The sequence below is a fragment of the Zonotrichia leucophrys genome, chromosome 5 (genome assembly GCF_028769735.1).
Source record: "Zonotrichia leucophrys gambelii isolate GWCS_2022_RI chromosome 5, RI_Zleu_2.0, whole genome shotgun sequence".
Taxonomy (NCBI): domain Eukaryota; kingdom Metazoa; phylum Chordata; class Aves; order Passeriformes; family Passerellidae; genus Zonotrichia; species Zonotrichia leucophrys.
In genome coordinates this window covers 15387926-15405008 of record NC_088175.1, presented here as the reverse complement: position 1 = coordinate 15405008, position 17083 = coordinate 15387926, and the positions used below count along the sequence as shown (strand labels likewise).

General features: G+C 34.9%; 1 protein-coding gene across 2 annotated transcripts in view; it reads right to left on the bottom strand.

The window, feature by feature from the left end:
- Positions 1-17083, bottom strand: part of CEP128 (centrosomal protein 128) — a 104355-nt gene that overhangs the window by 17124 nt on the left and 70148 nt on the right. For both annotated transcript variants that reach the window (XM_064714613.1, XM_064714612.1), the window contains 2 exons: positions 9985-10034; positions 7265-7288 (listed from right to left, as the gene is read on the bottom strand). In XM_064714613.1, the coding sequence (XP_064570683.1) occupies positions 7265-7288; positions 9985-10034 (74 nt within the window). The remainder of the gene's footprint in view (positions 1-7264; positions 7289-9984; positions 10035-17083) is intronic.

Here is a 17083-nt window from a genome sequence, read left to right as displayed (position 1 = left end):
AGAAGAGGCCTGGTAATTAACGAAAATCACAGCAACCACCTCAAGATGGTTAAAATGCCATACTTGTATCATTAATGACTACACTCTATTCTATTAAAGAGACAGATTTAGCCACACAGATAAAACATGGAAAAGGATGTTAGAAACACCTGATGTAGAGGCCAATTAAGTACTGTTAAATTTTTTCCCAGAAATCAGAGAGCTGTATGTCATAATGCATAAAAATAATCCTAAAGACAGCAATCACATCTGTCTACTTCTGTATAACAAGCAACAGCAGGTACCGACCAGTGCACTGATGGTACTGATAAGAGGAAAAACACCCATTGTACTGTCTGAGGCAGTATTAATGGCATTTTACTTAACAGCAGTGCTCTTCGATAGACTGAGTGCTACTAATCTTTGTTTTAAAAATAAAGACTATTTAATTTTAAAAAGGGCATTCTATTTTTCGCAGAGAATGACAAAACAAATTACTTATTTTTCCATGACTTCATATAAATACTTTGATGTTTAAACTGCATGTGAACAGTTAATCCTCCTATTCTGATGTGTTCTTGGTAATACATGGTTTCACACTGTCTCAAGGGACAGATCTAAATCAAAATAAGACACATTTTATTTTTAGTCTCAAAGCTGCAATGCTAAATGCAAATAAATCAAAGCAGGTTTGTATATAATACTCCTGAGGTTTGCCTTTATAGTCAATATATTGAAAACAGATAAACATAAACCAGAAACCAAACTTCATTGACTTTCAAGTACACTGCTCCTTTCTTTTCTGAAGTAGGTAAAAACAAATGGCTATCTGTATTGCACAGATATTTTTTTTTAAATAAGAGTTGATTTAAGTACCAGTTAGCTAATCCCCAAAGAATAACCATAAAAAGATTAAATGCAACATCATTTTAACTGGCTGCAATGCATGTCAGCAGGCAGTTACAATTCAAACGAAAAATACAGTGTTAGAGGTGACCTAAAGTACTTATTTTTAAATGACCTTAGTGTATTGAATACCAAAATAGCAAGAACAGGATGCACACAGCATGTTTAAAAGTATCCTTTGCTTTCCCTGTTAAGATCTGTAAAACTATGCACTATCAGCTTCAATCTCTAGCTCTCCACTGATAAATCAAATAGTTTTATTTTAAGCAGGTGGTTCTGCTTGAGAGGCCTGAGGTGCTCTGCTGACTTTTATACACCAGGCAAACTCCACAACAGCTGGAACATTCTGTGAATAGTACATCATATGCAGAGAGGGAAAGTTCAGAGAAACCAGAAAAATGTATTTTATATCTTTATATTCCACGTATATCATAACTCCAATTATACCACTGTTTTGATGATTTCAGCATATCAAGAAGTCAAATTACCTATAAAAAGGTAGGCAACACATGTAACTTTATCAAATTACAATTTCAATGCTCAATTGTTTTTTTTTTCCTCTATTACATTGTTTCATGAGTTTCAACAAGCAAAATTTTTTTAATCAAAAACTACACTAATGGAAAACAAATGACCTTGCTAACAATGCATTGCCAATGTCAAACTACTTGAACATTCAATTTGGATTCCAGATGTTTTTGCATGGGGTGGACCACATTTTAATTAAAGGAACTTCATGAATGCTTCCTTTCCTGTTTGCAATGACATGGACTGTCTTTTCTCTTATTCATAAGCACATGACATCCCTGTGCTAACTAGGGGAATGTTTACATGGGAAAATATTAGGAAACTATTTTATGAATTTGCAGTTGTTTGATGCATCCTAACAGCTGGAAACATGGAGGAAACTGCTGTCTTTTGGCAAGCTAGCTTTCTGTGAATCATCAGTCCGTGTTCTAAGTACTCTGGGGGTCCATAGGAGTAATTTTTCAGAATCCATTCTTTATCGTTTACTAAGATTTTGATCAGAGACATCCAGATATAATTCCTAGGAACTAAAAGAAATATGACACAAGAAGTAGAGTGTGCAAAGTAATGCAATGTTAGTGAGAACACATTCTCAAAAGGTGTAAAGACTTGCTTGTTGCTCATCTTTAACATTATGAAGCATTGCAGGCTAAAAATCTTTACATGTAATTTATGTTAAAGTTTTTAATGCTAACAGTATTTCATCAAGCCTTCCAGAAAGCATTGCAAAAAATCAATTAACGCAGCCTTCATGGGAAAGAAGAAATATCACTCAGTTTTTCAGGTGAGAAAAATTAAAGTAGAAAGAGAAGTGATTTAAACAAGGATTCACAGCAAATCAGTGTCAGAGTAGGAAAAGAATTAGGAGTTTTCCTTATGGATTTCCCTATTTTAATAAAAAGCTCCCAATAGTGAAAGAAAAATAGGTGTAACAGGTGTAACTGATGCCTGTGCTCCTATGGTTATACCTAGATCAAATAGGAAGCATTTAAATCTAAAATGAAGGACCTAGCAGCACTTAGAAACATCTAGTCAATAGTCTGCTGTCAAACAAAATTTAACTTATTTTATGATATACAAACCAAACCAAGAAAAATAAAGCACAAATCTATGTCTTATCAAGTTACATTCTGTGGAAGAACTCAGATACATATTCCACAGATTAAAGGCCAACATAATTCATATAAGAAGCAGCTGAGGGAGCTGGGTTGTTTATCATGGAGAAAAGGAGACTCGGGGGACATCATCACTCTTTACAACTGACTGAGAGGAGGCTGTAGCCAGGTGGGGGTTGGTCTCTTTCCCCAAGCAAGTGACAGGACAAGAAATGGTCTCAAGCCGCTTAAGTTGAACATTAGGAAGAATTTCTTCACTGAAAGGGTATTAGAACGGGCTGCCCAGGAAGGGGGTGGAGGGTGATCCCTGGAAGTGTTGAAGAAATGACTGGACATGGCACTTGGTGCTATAGTTTAGTTGACAAGGTGGTGTTCAGGCAATGGCTGGACATGAGGGTTTTGGAGGTTTTTTCAACCTCAGTGATTCTCTGATTTCTCATGAAGATCCTGTGGAAGGAACTCATAGAATCTCTCTTTAAAATTACATTTACACGCATATATCACTACTTTAAAAAAAATGAGAATGCTGTATACTACTACTCCTAGTTCAACTGAAATAAATAATTTTAGATTACTTAAATCTTTTGCAATAAGCATTTTTCCTGAGATTTTTACTTTCTCTAATTTAAAAATGAAGGATTTTGGTTTATTAAACTTTGGCAAAAATGTTCTATATCTGCAACATGTGGAACAAATTTTCCTAATTTTGAAAGGAACATAGAGCATGTAGGGGTTTCACTAGGAGCATGGCCAGCAAGTCAAGTGAGGTGATCCCTCTCCTCTAATCAGCCAACATTTGGAGTGCTGGGTTTAGTTCAAGGCTCTTCTGTACAAAAGAGACATACAAGAGCCAGTCCAGCAACGGACACCAAATCTTTAAGGGACTGGAGCATCTCTCCTGTGAGGAAAAGCTGAGAAAGCCGGGATTGTTTAGTGTGGAGAAAAAAAGGCTCTGGGAGGTCTCATCAATGTGCACACGGATCTGAAGGAAAGGTGTAAAGAAGAGGGAGCCAGGCTCTTTTCAGTGCTGCCCAGTGACAAGCACAAACTGAAACACAGGAGGTTCCATCTGAACACAGGAAATGCTTTTCACTCTGAGGGCTAGAAAACTAGGGGTGATTGCATTAGAAAAAAACTGAAAGAACAAGTGAAACACCAAAGAGTAGAGGGCAGAGGGTGGACAAGTAGCTGGGTATTAAACAAGAGCAATAAATACGTAGGGTGAGAAGATAACATCAAGGAAGAAGGGAAGAGAAAGCTGAGCATTAGGAGGAAAGAAGTAGTGGGCTGTGAGCCCACAGGACACAGAAGCCACTTGGTGGCAATGAGCAGAGGAAAGGCTCTGGGAAGCCCAGCAAAGGGAAGTGACACACTGGCTCCCCGATGAAAGGAAAGGAAAGGGCGAGGCAGGCAGGACAGAGGATTTCAAACTGCTCCTGGTCATTTTTTTAAGATCAAAGAATGGCTCTGTTCTGGGAGGACCAGAAAACCTTTGATGTAATGGTAGTTTTGGCAAGACGCTACAGAATTAAAGAAGAAAAGAAAGTATTAACCCTTCCATTCAGTATTTCCTCAACATTCATACAAGCAAAGTATGAAAATCATGAAATAACCTCAAGAGCTAACAGCAAGACTTATTGATGGAAGGCACACAGAGAGAGACAGAAAGGAAGAACAAGCACATAAAAATGGATGGTGTCAGGCAGTCACATAATCTCTCTACAAAATGCATTTGGTATCGTTATCCTCCCAATTCTTCTTTTAAATTGGATGATAAACCATAAAACTGATGTAAATTTGAGCATGTTACTACAAGAGAATACTCTAATAGCTTTTACATTGCTGAGTGGATGCAGACAGAAATTTGTTTTACTGATTCAAAACCTTACTTTCTTGAACATAAAAATGCATTACAACAACAAAATGCACAAATGTTCATACTGAACCAAAAATTCATGTTAAAATAACAATTTTGCTGAATACTTACAGCACTACAGATATTAACCTAGATTTATGGACATTGTAACAAAAAGCTGAATTGTGTCCAGAAAAGTCTGATCCAAGTATTCTTAGAAAAGTGGTAACCTCACTCTGGGTTCTCTACTGAAAGCAACAAGCTGTTTTATTGATGAAAGGATATAGAATGCATATGTTCACTGGAATAACTTCAGGATGTGGTTGACTTCAAATTAAATTTTGCAGTCTTCTATGTCAGACTAGTACAAGTAAGGCAGAGGAACACGACTTGCAGCTTATGCAAACAAAGAACAGAATACTTTATAGAAACCCATTAAAATCCCATGCACAGCACAGTAGCAGTGTGCACCTACAAAATGCATTCTGACATCTTTATGAGAAATAAATATACTTTCCACTGTAGCCTCATCTGAGAATACAATGCAGATTTTTTTCCAAAAAATCATACACCTTTCTCTACAAATAGGGCCAAATCTTGTATGTAACAACTAAACTATACTCAAGAATAATCTTTCAATTAAATGAGTTATTTTAATCATATTCATTCTCTCAAAATGTCAGACTAAATAACTGATTGCTAAAGTAATTAGGATATTTACTTGTTAATAGCTATTAAATAATTAAATTCACTTTAATTAACAGCATTAAACCAAATAAAAAAGCCAAACAAAACACAATCTCTAGATATGCAAAAATCTCAGTTTTGCCTATATCTGTTAGTTCTCTGGCACTTCTCAAGAGCTGAAGGATTATTCCAGAAAACATCTAGGTTCTTCATCTCCTTTTATATCCACTAGTGAGTCTGTGTAACAAACCATGCTCTTACCTTCTAGCTTCTGCTCCTGCCCTGCACAACTTGCTGAAGCAAGAAGCGGTATACCTATCAAATCATACAGCAACATTGATCTGATTGCAAAAAAGCACCAAAATATCCAAAAGCTTCTTCTAAATGGGTACTATTTGTTCTCAGGCTCCTTAAGGGGGTGATCAGATCATGTGTAGTATCTTGAAGGAGGTTCACAGTAACAGCACTTTCCTCTGGAAACAGGAGCTGGCTAAGGAAATAGAAGACCCAAGAAACTGCCAGGTACTATAGATAGGAGATGGAGCTTCTAGCTCAAAGAGACTACTGAGAGGAGAAGGAGCTGACAGGGCTCAGAGAGAGGCAAGGAACCTCCTCGTTTGCTGCAACTCACAAAACCACTGAGTTAAATTAAGCTACGACTGGAAGGTTAATTCACTCAGAGCTCTGAATGGAATCTGAAAGGTTCATGTTACATTTCTTTCCCAACATATTTTTTTATTATCTAAGTTGGCAAGTTCATCTCATGGCCACTACAACAATTTTACTGGCAAGTGCAGGAGTTGGAAGTGAGTAGATTGTAGAGAAAGGGAGAACAGTGAGATAGTATGATAAATGGGTCATCCTTTTCTTCTATCTGAACAATAATTTACAAATCTTCCTTACTAAAGTGAGAGCCATTGGGAGTATAAAAAAGGAGAAAAGTTCTAGAAAAAATAGAAATAAAAATTTGTCAGAAAATAGAGACAGAATTTGCATGACATTGGAGTACTTGTCCTCTGCCTGTGTAAAAATAGCTCTGGGAGCAGAAATGACAAAGAATTTGCAGGCAGTTTAACTCATGGTTTGTGAGAAATGGATGTCAGTGGATACATGCCTGACTGGTTGTCATGTAAGCAAACCATGAATAAGAGAAGGTCCTGAACAGAATTAATGTCCTGTCAACACCTGACACAGCACCACGTGAAGTGCCAGGACACTGAACATCAGCATTCGCTTCCTGCTTCCACAAGGCAGGTGTTGCAGCAAAGCACTCTAATTTCCAAAGGGCCTTTCATGACTGAATGAAAGATGTTTTTAACAGATTGAATACATTTAAAATACATTTTTGAAATTGGAAACTGTTTTCAGAGATGCAGAGACTATCAGAAAGAATAAAGTAATAATTTGACAAATAAATTTTAGAAGTTTATACTTGCAACATTGATATTGTCTCAGTAGTGGTTTCTTTAGATGAAGTTTTCTGGATTTCTCATGAAAAGGAACTGTGGGCCTGATACATACAATTTGTGATATTTTATTGGACATTCCTACGTGAAGGGAAAGAAGAATGGTTCCAAATTCATAGGGCAAGCTAAAACTCATTCCAGCTATTCCACCTGACGGACTGACTACCTTGGGACATCTGGAAAATGCATTCACAGCATGTACAAGCACAAGGTTTTGTTCTTCCAACTTAATGTCACATTAAATTATATTAATTAGTGGTTAAAGTTACATTCCTTTACTCTTTTAGTTGCAGCATGGATATGAGCAGATGAACTGATTCTGTCCTGCACCTCCCTGACCAAACAAGTAAGCACACAGAGTAGTCACTGAAATAATTAGATCTATCACATGGACCTCAAACATTAGAAGTGTTAGAAAAATAACATCTTTTGTATGGATAAAATCTACAACATTTCTCTTCCCAGGGATGGGATGAGGTCTGAACTGTATAGAAAAATAACAACACTGAAATACATTGTATTTCATATAACGAGTACCAAAATACCGTAGTAAAGATCTACATAGAGAGCTGCAATGCAAAATTATCCCATCTTCTCTTAAAAGTAAAATGACAGTTAAAAACCCAGAACTGCAATTTTTAAAAAGTATATATATAAATAATGTTCTCATAATTTGGACAAATTATCAGCAATGTCATTGGGATTGGTTTGGAAATTAAGAAACTTACCATTTCTAAGGCCATAATACGTTCCTAAAAACAAAATACAAGATGCCATTAAAAAGCAAAAAATATAAACACAGAGTATGTCAAAGAATTATGAATAGGATTAATGTTGGGATTTTGGTGGTCTCATACATAGAGTTTTTTGTAAAAAACTCACTGAGTAGGAACTGTTGTACTTCACTGGATGTCTTTATTATACTATTCCACTTAGAAAATTGCCCCAAAAATAAGAAACCATCCAGAAACAAGGTGAGAAAGGATTTTACAAAAATTACTCCGCAATATATTTTTAATTAGTGCATTAGGTTTTCAATATTGCTGATTTTACTCCTACATACCCCAAAAAATTATTTCTTTTTTTGATCATCTCTGACTGTAAATATAGCATGATTTGGAATTCATATCATCTTAGCATCAGGCTTAGTTTTCTTTTACGCATTTCCTTAGAAAACTAAAAAGTAAATTCTTTATTATTCTTATCATTATTCTTTCATCCAGAAATAGCTCTGAATAATGTTTTATTAATAACAGGATGACATTAGTCAAACAAATAAAACAAACTTGTGTCAGTTTTAATCCAGCACAAAATATAAAGAACACAGAATTAACTAATTTACTGTATTTATTTCAACATACTTTTCCCTTTTTGAAGTATTTTTAAGAAAGATACGAAGTTAGTAAAAACAAGATAGTACTATATCCTGACTAAGTATGGTATTTTAAGTTATTTGACAAAACATATATTCCAGGGTTTAGTTGAGTCCCCATTTACAGTACGTGACCATTAAGACATTACAGGAACTCTTACCTTACTCAAATATTGCTCAATTTTTTCTTAGGCAAGGTAGTCTATCACCTGCTAAAGTCTTTATTCTTCCTTAGAAGTAGGTCTGAGATACAGATTTTTTCCATGCATCAGAACAAACTTATGACAAAAAGTATTATATTGAAAACTCAGAAATTTTTATTCTGAGATGTTTGATCCTCCACAAAATTGCAGTGGCAAACGCTCATATTTATTTAAAGATTCTGCAATGAAGTACATACTCATAACCATGAAAAAGATGGTATTTACAGAGCTCATAAACTTCTGCTAATAATGAACTTCAATTCAAATAATTTTTTTCATTTAAAGAGGACTACTTTGAAAAAAAGGTCTTAGAGTGAGGATGTTTCCAATGATAGAATAAAGAGTGTTTTCAAAATGACTCATGCATTAAATAAAGTGCATGATATAGTTGCCAAATTCTAAAAGTATAATAAACTCCTACAATCTCAGCAGATAATTTTCTGGACTAGCTTCTAATGTATTAGGAAATTTACTATGGATAATTTATACACCACTTGACTGTGAAAGCATGGATATCTGAAGGGAGAAAAAACTGCTATCAAGCATTTGAATATGAAAGAACAGCAGCCAGAGCACTACAATTCACACACTTAAACAGAACTGCCAGCTAGGGAAAGGAATAAAGCAATTTAATCAGGAACATGACAGGCAGGCAGGCACATAGAGCCAAGCAAGATACTACTATGATGCAACTTCCTGCAGTCTAAAATTACTCCTCATTCAATCAGAAGTAATATCATTAGAACAATTTGTCAACCATGAAACTTCACATGAAAGCAGATGCAGAATTGCTTCACATGAAAGGAGATCTTTTTACATTGATGTAATTAGATATGCACCTGTGTAAACTGCTTACGCAGACAAGCTCTCAGCCTTGTTGAACTTGAGCTGCCAGAAAGCCAGGCCAAGATTTTTGTTAGAACAGGAAACAGCTGGATTGGTGTGTTGTGCAACTTTTGGGTCTTGCAACTTGTCTCTTCTTACTGGATCAAATTGTTTGTACACTAACTTCTTTGATACCTCTAGCCCTCAAAATGCCTTCTATTTATTATATGAGAAGATAAGGCTTATCTTCAAACAAAATCCCATGGTCAAAACTCAGGTCAATACATAATGTCATTTTCCTTATGAGCCTTATCTTCATCAATACCCTCACAAATGTCCTGCTTTCAATACACTTACAGAATACTGACTCATTGATACTCTTCATATTGCATGTAAACTTTTTTTATGTTCATATTGGGTATTGTTTGTAGTAATTTGTTGTTAAAAATTACTTTTTTTTTCTTTCTTTACTCTGAAGAATACACACATTACCCTTCCTCATAGCCTCCTGAGCCTCACAATTCAGACATTCCAGCCTGTTTTTGCTTTCTTCGTCATTTTAAATTGAAAGGAGTATGTTTTCTTTGACTGCAATGCTTAAATACTATTCCAAAGCTGAGCTTAGGGTAAAAGGTTTTAAGCACAAATTTAAAGTGCTTAGCACAAACAACTTTACTGCTAGATGACATACAATAAGGATTTATAATATTGTATCAGGTCCTAGCAAATACTGACTGGTCCATTCTTCCTCAAAAAGGTGGCTATGAACATTTAGTGCTTCAGAGGCTTTAAATACTTACTTGGAATACTTTACTTTCAGTTTTATTCAGTTTTACAAAAGAAAGTAACACAGCCCAGAGAATTTAACCCAACCAATCAAAAAACTCAGCAGTGAGTATTACCAGCTATTGGGTCTGTATTTGTCTGCATATATTTCCAAATCTGAATTGAAGCTGTAAGGCAGTTCAGAAAATCATAATGCTGTAATACAATATGTTTAAAGAAATTTAACAAAAAATGTAGCTAGTTAATTTAGCAGAAAATATACCTGGAGAGCTCCCATTTCTTCTTCTTTTCTGTGTGTCTTCTCTAGTAGCTCTGCAAAATGAATAATGGAACTTGTAAATTCAAATTCCTGTCTCATGGCCTGATAGAAAAAGGTATTGTGTAAAACAGTAATTGAGTTTTTTATTTTACAGATTTCACAACACTCCTTTTCAGCTGATCAAATAATAGATTAAAAGTGTCAGTGATATGATTGTTTTCAAGCATGGGCTGTTGAGGTGACTAAAAAACACCCTTAAGAACACAGTTTGACAAGGGGGAAAAGAGCTTTAAGATTTACAGATAAACTTTTCTATCTTGAAATAAATCTCCTGGTGCATTTTTAGAATTGAATGAAAAAATCAAAGAGATTCTGCCTAAAAATTAACTAAAACTGACTGTCAAAGCAATGCAATTGTATATGAAAAGTTACTGCAGAACATTGCAGACTATTTTGACTCACAATAATCACCTCCTCTCACTAAAATGGAACAATTTTGCTAAGGAAAATAATACACTGTGACAATATAGTAGAAAAGTTTCTTACAGTCTCTACAAGATAAAATCCTAATATCTTGTATCATCACGTGTGACAATTAGCACATATACGCACATACATAATTTTCACATTTGAAATTATTTTTTTTTAATTCTGTGGCTTATGTCATGAGTTCCCTTTCCCTTTTTCCTTCATTCACATAGTTTCATGATTAAAATCATGTTTCTGATAAATTGTAACATATTTAGAATTCTGGGACCTTGAAGTTATAACCTCATAAAGAGCAGGAAAACCAAAAAAATATGCTGCAGGCTTATGGCTATTTCAGCTATCAGAAGTTTACTCATAAGTTTTGCATGAGAAGAGCATTTCTTTATCTAAGCCAGAGACTGACTTTGAATTCACATATGCTCCAGTTTGGTAGCAATTAGGAGAGTTATGGGATTATGAAACTGCCTTGACAACGTCAGAGGACTGAATTCTGACTGTTAATTTCCTCAGCATCCTAGTACAGATGAGTACAGCTAACTGAAACTATCTGTGTTTGCCTCCATAAGAAATAAACTTTATGATACTTACATAGTTCATAAAGATAAGCGTCAATGATTTACAATAGTAACTACAGAAAATATTCTGATATTAATTTGTCATTTTTCCTTTGTATCTCCGATCTTTTCTTCTCTTGTTATGAAACCTTCCTGTGAGCACTCCAATCCTCTTTTTCCATAGCTTATTATTAATTTCTGATTGCATGTGGATTGAGACTTATTTCCAAGCATCAGTTCTTTAAGAGATGTAGATACCATGTAAAAATTTTTACTTAATTCTTTCACAAGCTGAGAGATCGACTCGCTATTATTTCTTTTTGACTTCGATGCCCCTTTTTCCAAATCCTGTTTTAAAATTAGTAAAATTATAATTTCTTCACTTTGTTTTGGTGCATCTATGTTTTTCTGGATTGTTCTTTGGTATGCTTTTTCAGTCCAGTGATCCAACTGCCATATAAATTACTCTAGCCAAATGCACTGCCATCAACATTAGTACAAAAATTTGGGTTGAAAAGTAGCTGCCCTGTATGTTTACTTTGGGTATATTCCGGTATTAGATGTAAGTTGACAAAAATTTGTATTGTAATACAAGCTTTAAAAAAAATTAGGAGCATGGAATAAGTTATAAGAAAAGGGTGGGAAATGAAAAATTCATCCCCATGTCCCCTTTGACCAAAACCCCTCAATTATTATTACTTTGCTTTATTTTCATTCTAATGTAGTAATAAAAATGTTACTGTATAGGCATGATTGTTCTAAGTGAAAAGGTTGCTATTACAAAGCTCCCTTCAAACATCTTTCACAAATGCAAAATAAGTTGAACTGATTTCTGCTAACAGTCTCTAGATTTGAAAGCTCTGCACCTCAAATTAGGGTTATCTAGAATCCATTTACTTTATCCTACTCCTGCCTAAATCAGTTATCCTGCAGGGTGCTTCACAAAGCTCTGTCCCTGGAAGGGCAGGCAGGTGTTCAAGTTGTGTTAACTGACAAAATATACACCCGTACAGAGGCATCCTTTATGAACATATATTTAAAAATCAAGTTCTGCATTTCAACTGATGATTCCATTTAGTATTCCATGTAAAATAATGACATGTTTTCTCCAAAGCTGAAGTAAAAAAAAAAAAAAAAATTAAGCCATATATATTAAACAGCTATACAAAAAGTCAAGTAATATACAGCATATACCATTCCTCTGGACATCATTTATCATGACAGAATAACTTTGCTTACTTGATCTGAAGAGCTCTGTTAATTTATTTATAATTTGTACAATACTTCCCATATTTAAGTTCTTGTGCAAACTTAAATATATGTTTTATGCCCTATGTCATGTGCTAGAAAATAATGTTGCAATAAAGTTAAGACAGAGAATGCATCGTGTCTGCAATGAGCAGAGCAAAGATGGTCACTGGCCCTAGTGGAACTCCTTTCATCCATCCTATGAACAGCCTCTGATTTCTTCCAATTCAAATTCTGTTCATAAAAGAAGTTGCACAGTGGCATGGGTTGCTACAACAATCCTGCTACCATCTTCTTTCAAGGCCTAATGTAACCACAGGGTCCTTGGGGATTTTTCAAAGCAATGCATCATTATTCTCACGGGGCACAGAACACATCAATTTATAAATTTACTAGAAGAAATAGCATTATTGAAAAAGGAACCTTTAGGCATTGATGGCTCTTCTCAAAAGATGAATAATGTATGGGAAAAGACAACAAGAGAAATGAGATGTAGAAACAAAGATATTCATCAGTATATTCCCTTTTTATTTCTAGCTAAATATGAATATTGCAATCTAATAAGGAACTATAAGCTAAAACTATTAAAAAATCAGATATATTTTAGATGTTTAAAATCAGCAGCAAGCTCAGGACATTGTCTGTAAAATTAGGGATCATGCTTTTCTGCAGCCATACAAAACCATTTTATTTACAGTGCCTAAATTCCAAATCATATAAAGATTATATCTCACTGAGCTATGCATCAGTATACGCTGAGTGTCCTTGAAGTTACACTACAGTGACTTAGATGTGACTAATCAAAGTTACAGGAAAAATATAGGTTATGATTTAAAACATTCTGTCAGAATCATTATCTCTTACAGTTTTCCTGACACTGAACCACCACAGTATGTTTCAAAACACTGCAAATACTAAGCTGGAGATAAAGATTATATATTCCATCACACCACACTGACAAGTGAGGAAAAAAGGGTTATTTGAAAGGATTATTCACAGACAAACTCCCCAGTTGTAATTTTTATTGCTGGTGAAAAGTATCAGCAAATAGATTTAGGAGCAGATATTTATTGATTTAAATGAGTAAAATGCAACAGTACTACCTTATTTATCCTAGCTGATCCATTAATATGCCATTAACTAACTAGAATGTTAAAACACTTTTATGAACTAAAATGTTCAACTCCTTTAGCTTTGTGCTGGGTGTAAAAAAGGTGGGAAACAGGACATTGACTTTATAATAACTGGAGCATCAATTTTTTTATTTCAAACACTGCATGACCCCCCATTTTAGAAACTGAAGATAACAATAGACAACATTCCTCTTCACATTCTCAGAGAAGATTGACATGCCAGAGAAAAATCTACAAATTGGACCAATACCACAATTTTATGTTTATCTTCTTCTAGCCAAGGAGAATGCACAAATACAAAAGTGCACATAAAGTCAATTCTTATAGCCATAGATATCTACTCATACAGTGAGAAGCCCTAAAATATGATTCAGTGAGGTGATGAGGACATTCACACTACAGCTCAGTTTTGAATTCATAGGCAATATGCTGTAAACTATCCTAGATATCGTCAGGCTACTGGTAGGTCTGACTGAATATTCTTACCTCTCCCTAGCAGTTGCAGATCACACAGGAAAATAAAGAACTCACATAATACAAAAAATACAGCTACTATGTGGCACTAAAGCAAGAAATCCAGGTTATTACCAGAAAAGAATGGCAGCTTGGAAAAAAAAATGTCAGCATAATTTTTGCATCATCAAGCTAAGAAAAGCTCTTCTTCAAAACACAAGTCAGGGATTTTGCATTTCCCAAAGTTTGTAACCCTAAACATTAAGGTTTTAAGTTATATAAGTGGATATCAAACTCTTGATAAGTCACTTAATTAGACACTCTGATCATATTACCTTGAAATTCACTTTGATCAAAAATTGTAAGGCTTTTTTATGTCAAGTATTTCCCATCATTCTCACTTCAAATACACAGCCTACAGCTTTCACTCATTTGGATATACTTCCCACAAAACTGCTGAACAGATACTGCAGCATTCCCATAGATGCACAAGGCAGCCAAGCAGGTTTCCATCAAGTATGAAGGAATTTTCAAGCAGCTGAATATATCAGTTTCTCTCAGCTAGAAATTACTTATCTTGCTCACATCTACACAGTCAAGTTTAATCACACATCACTTACAAGTTCTTCCCTTCACACAATGAATCTGTCATGAAGGCCCTATTTTGGGGGTGAATAAATATATTTCTAGCTGAACCAGTGTAACCAAAGTGTTTCACAAGATAATACATATTAATTCATGTCCAGCAGAGGCAGAACAACTGCAGTTTTGCTCTGTACCTGTGTTAGGTTGTGGTGAATGGCTCCATAGTACTGTGAAAACTGTCACAATCCAGAAACACTCAGTTCTAAAGGATGTGTCCACGAGGCTCAAGCTTCCTACTGTCAGGCCCAACACTACAAATCATCCTGGCACTAAAGCAACTGAGATGTAAAATAGCACTGGCAACTACTTCGCACTATTTTAATTGTAACAGTATTTGCCACACATGCAAGCCATGAAGGGAATTTCTACATAACCATATTATTATCATCTTGAAGGAGTTTTATAGAAATAGGTATCTCTTAGAACATTAATTTTTGCTAGTGTGGAACAAGGTCCATACATTATTTGTATTTCAGAATTGAGTGTTTATGTAATCTCAAGTGTTTATGCAATCCCAAGCAAAATTTTAAAAAAGGAAAAAAAAAGTCTCAAGTGATTTTTAATACTTTTTAGAGCTTTCCTAGTTCATTACCAAACTGTTATATTATACTGAGCACATTCCACTGTCTTTAAAGATTTTAGTTCAGTTCCCACCACTGCAAGCAATGCAATACTCATGATCACCAAGACCAAAAAGCTGTTAGTCTGCATCTAAATCAAAAGTTTTCTCATCCACATTGAAAAAGAGCTCCAGACTTAAAAGAATACATTTTTAAAAAATGAAGTGCCTTTTGAAATATTCTTTGCCTTTTCAGCTCCTAGTAATTTATTAGCTACTGTAGTTAGCAAGTTACATAATCAAGAATTCAAAATTATATACTTTACAGAAAACTTGAGCTTTTTTGAAATTAATTCATTCCTTTTATAACTTTTAGGTATACACTTCTATTTTTACTGTGTAAATTCAAAGCAGATTCTTCAACTTAAGAGTGATGCACTGACTTCCCTAACCTGAAGCAGCACACCTAATCATAGCAGAAAAAGAAATAGAAGAAAGGTGTCAGAACTTAAAAGAGAAGGAAACAATTCACCGTTCAGATTCCCTAAGAGAATTAATACTATACAAGAAACAGAACTGTTTTCTTTCTACTCCCTGAGGCTTAGGCAGGTCTGATATTTTGTAGCAAAACTTTTAAACATTCGCATCTCCAGTCTGGCCTTGTCTATATTTCTCTATTTGCACAGAAGCTAATTACTACTGGGGGGAAAAAAAGAAGAAAAGATAGCTTATAGAAGGGAAATGTAATCATTTAGGAGCTGTGTGGGACAACAAAGAAGTGTGATTTAATATTCTCAGAGAATTTCTATTCAAGTTATACTCATGATTTTCAGAAGACTTCTAGGAATGAATGATACATTACTGGGTTATTTCGCTTTCACTTTGATTGGTATTTGATGTAGATATGCAAAACTCCCACATTTCATTTAGAAAACCTCTTCCAATTTTTTATTTGTCCCAAGAACCAGTCCAAAATTCTCCTCATCAGTTTTGTAACCTCTCTGTACCTGTCATTACCTGAACTACTACACTGTCTGCCTTACAGTGAATTCACACGTTCAAGAGTGGATACATATATATATATTCAAATACACAGCTTAAGTACACAAGACACTTGGCCAAGTTGCTGTAACCTCTTCTACAGTCCAAATATGATTGCATTGGAATAATTTGTCTGAATATGAGATTAAATATATTTTTAAAAGTAAACCATAAGGTTACCAATAAAAAAATTGTAAGTTCCCATGTGCTGCTTTTTAAGAGGCCTTTATCAAAAGAATGAGAAGGCTTTTTTCCCAAAGCTTACATGAGATCTTTTAGTTCTATTCCTGGCTCCCCTCTATTCCTGGGAAATTTTCTGTGCTTCATTTGAACATGGCTAAAGAAAATATTTCTCTATCTTCTGACGTGAAGCTCAAACAAAGTGCACTGAAATCCATGCAAAATATTCCTATGAACTTTCTTATGAATACAAAAGGTGACAACAGCCCAAAACTTCTCTATGTCAGCAACTGCCTAAGGTATGAGCTGGGAGAGAGAGCATGACTATTATATTTGTTTAGGACCATACTGATTCCCAACTGAAATTAGAGTAGGAGGAGTATGAGGGAGGGTTGTGAATATAGATGCAGTTAACACATCTTGAAGCAGCTATAAGCATTCTGTTGTTTTGCTTTGAATGACATTTATGTACCAGTGGACATGCTGTAGAGGATTCCAAAAGCTCCTGAGGGACCTTGGAGCTTCTAGTTAAAAACAAAAAATCACTGAAGAACAACTTCCCAAAACAGGCATCACTTCCTAGGTGCTTTAGTAAGTTTCAGCAAGTTTCATTAGGACACTGCTAGTGACACAGACAAATAAGAAGGTTAAACTTGAAGTGAAAAAATAAAAATGCCTCATTCAAAGACAATTTCTTTACGAAAATGTGTTCAAGGCAGGTCTTCTAGCTCTGTGGGGCTGAACTTACAAAAATGTGTATACCTATTTATCATCAAGTTGTATGTTTATATGTATTTATG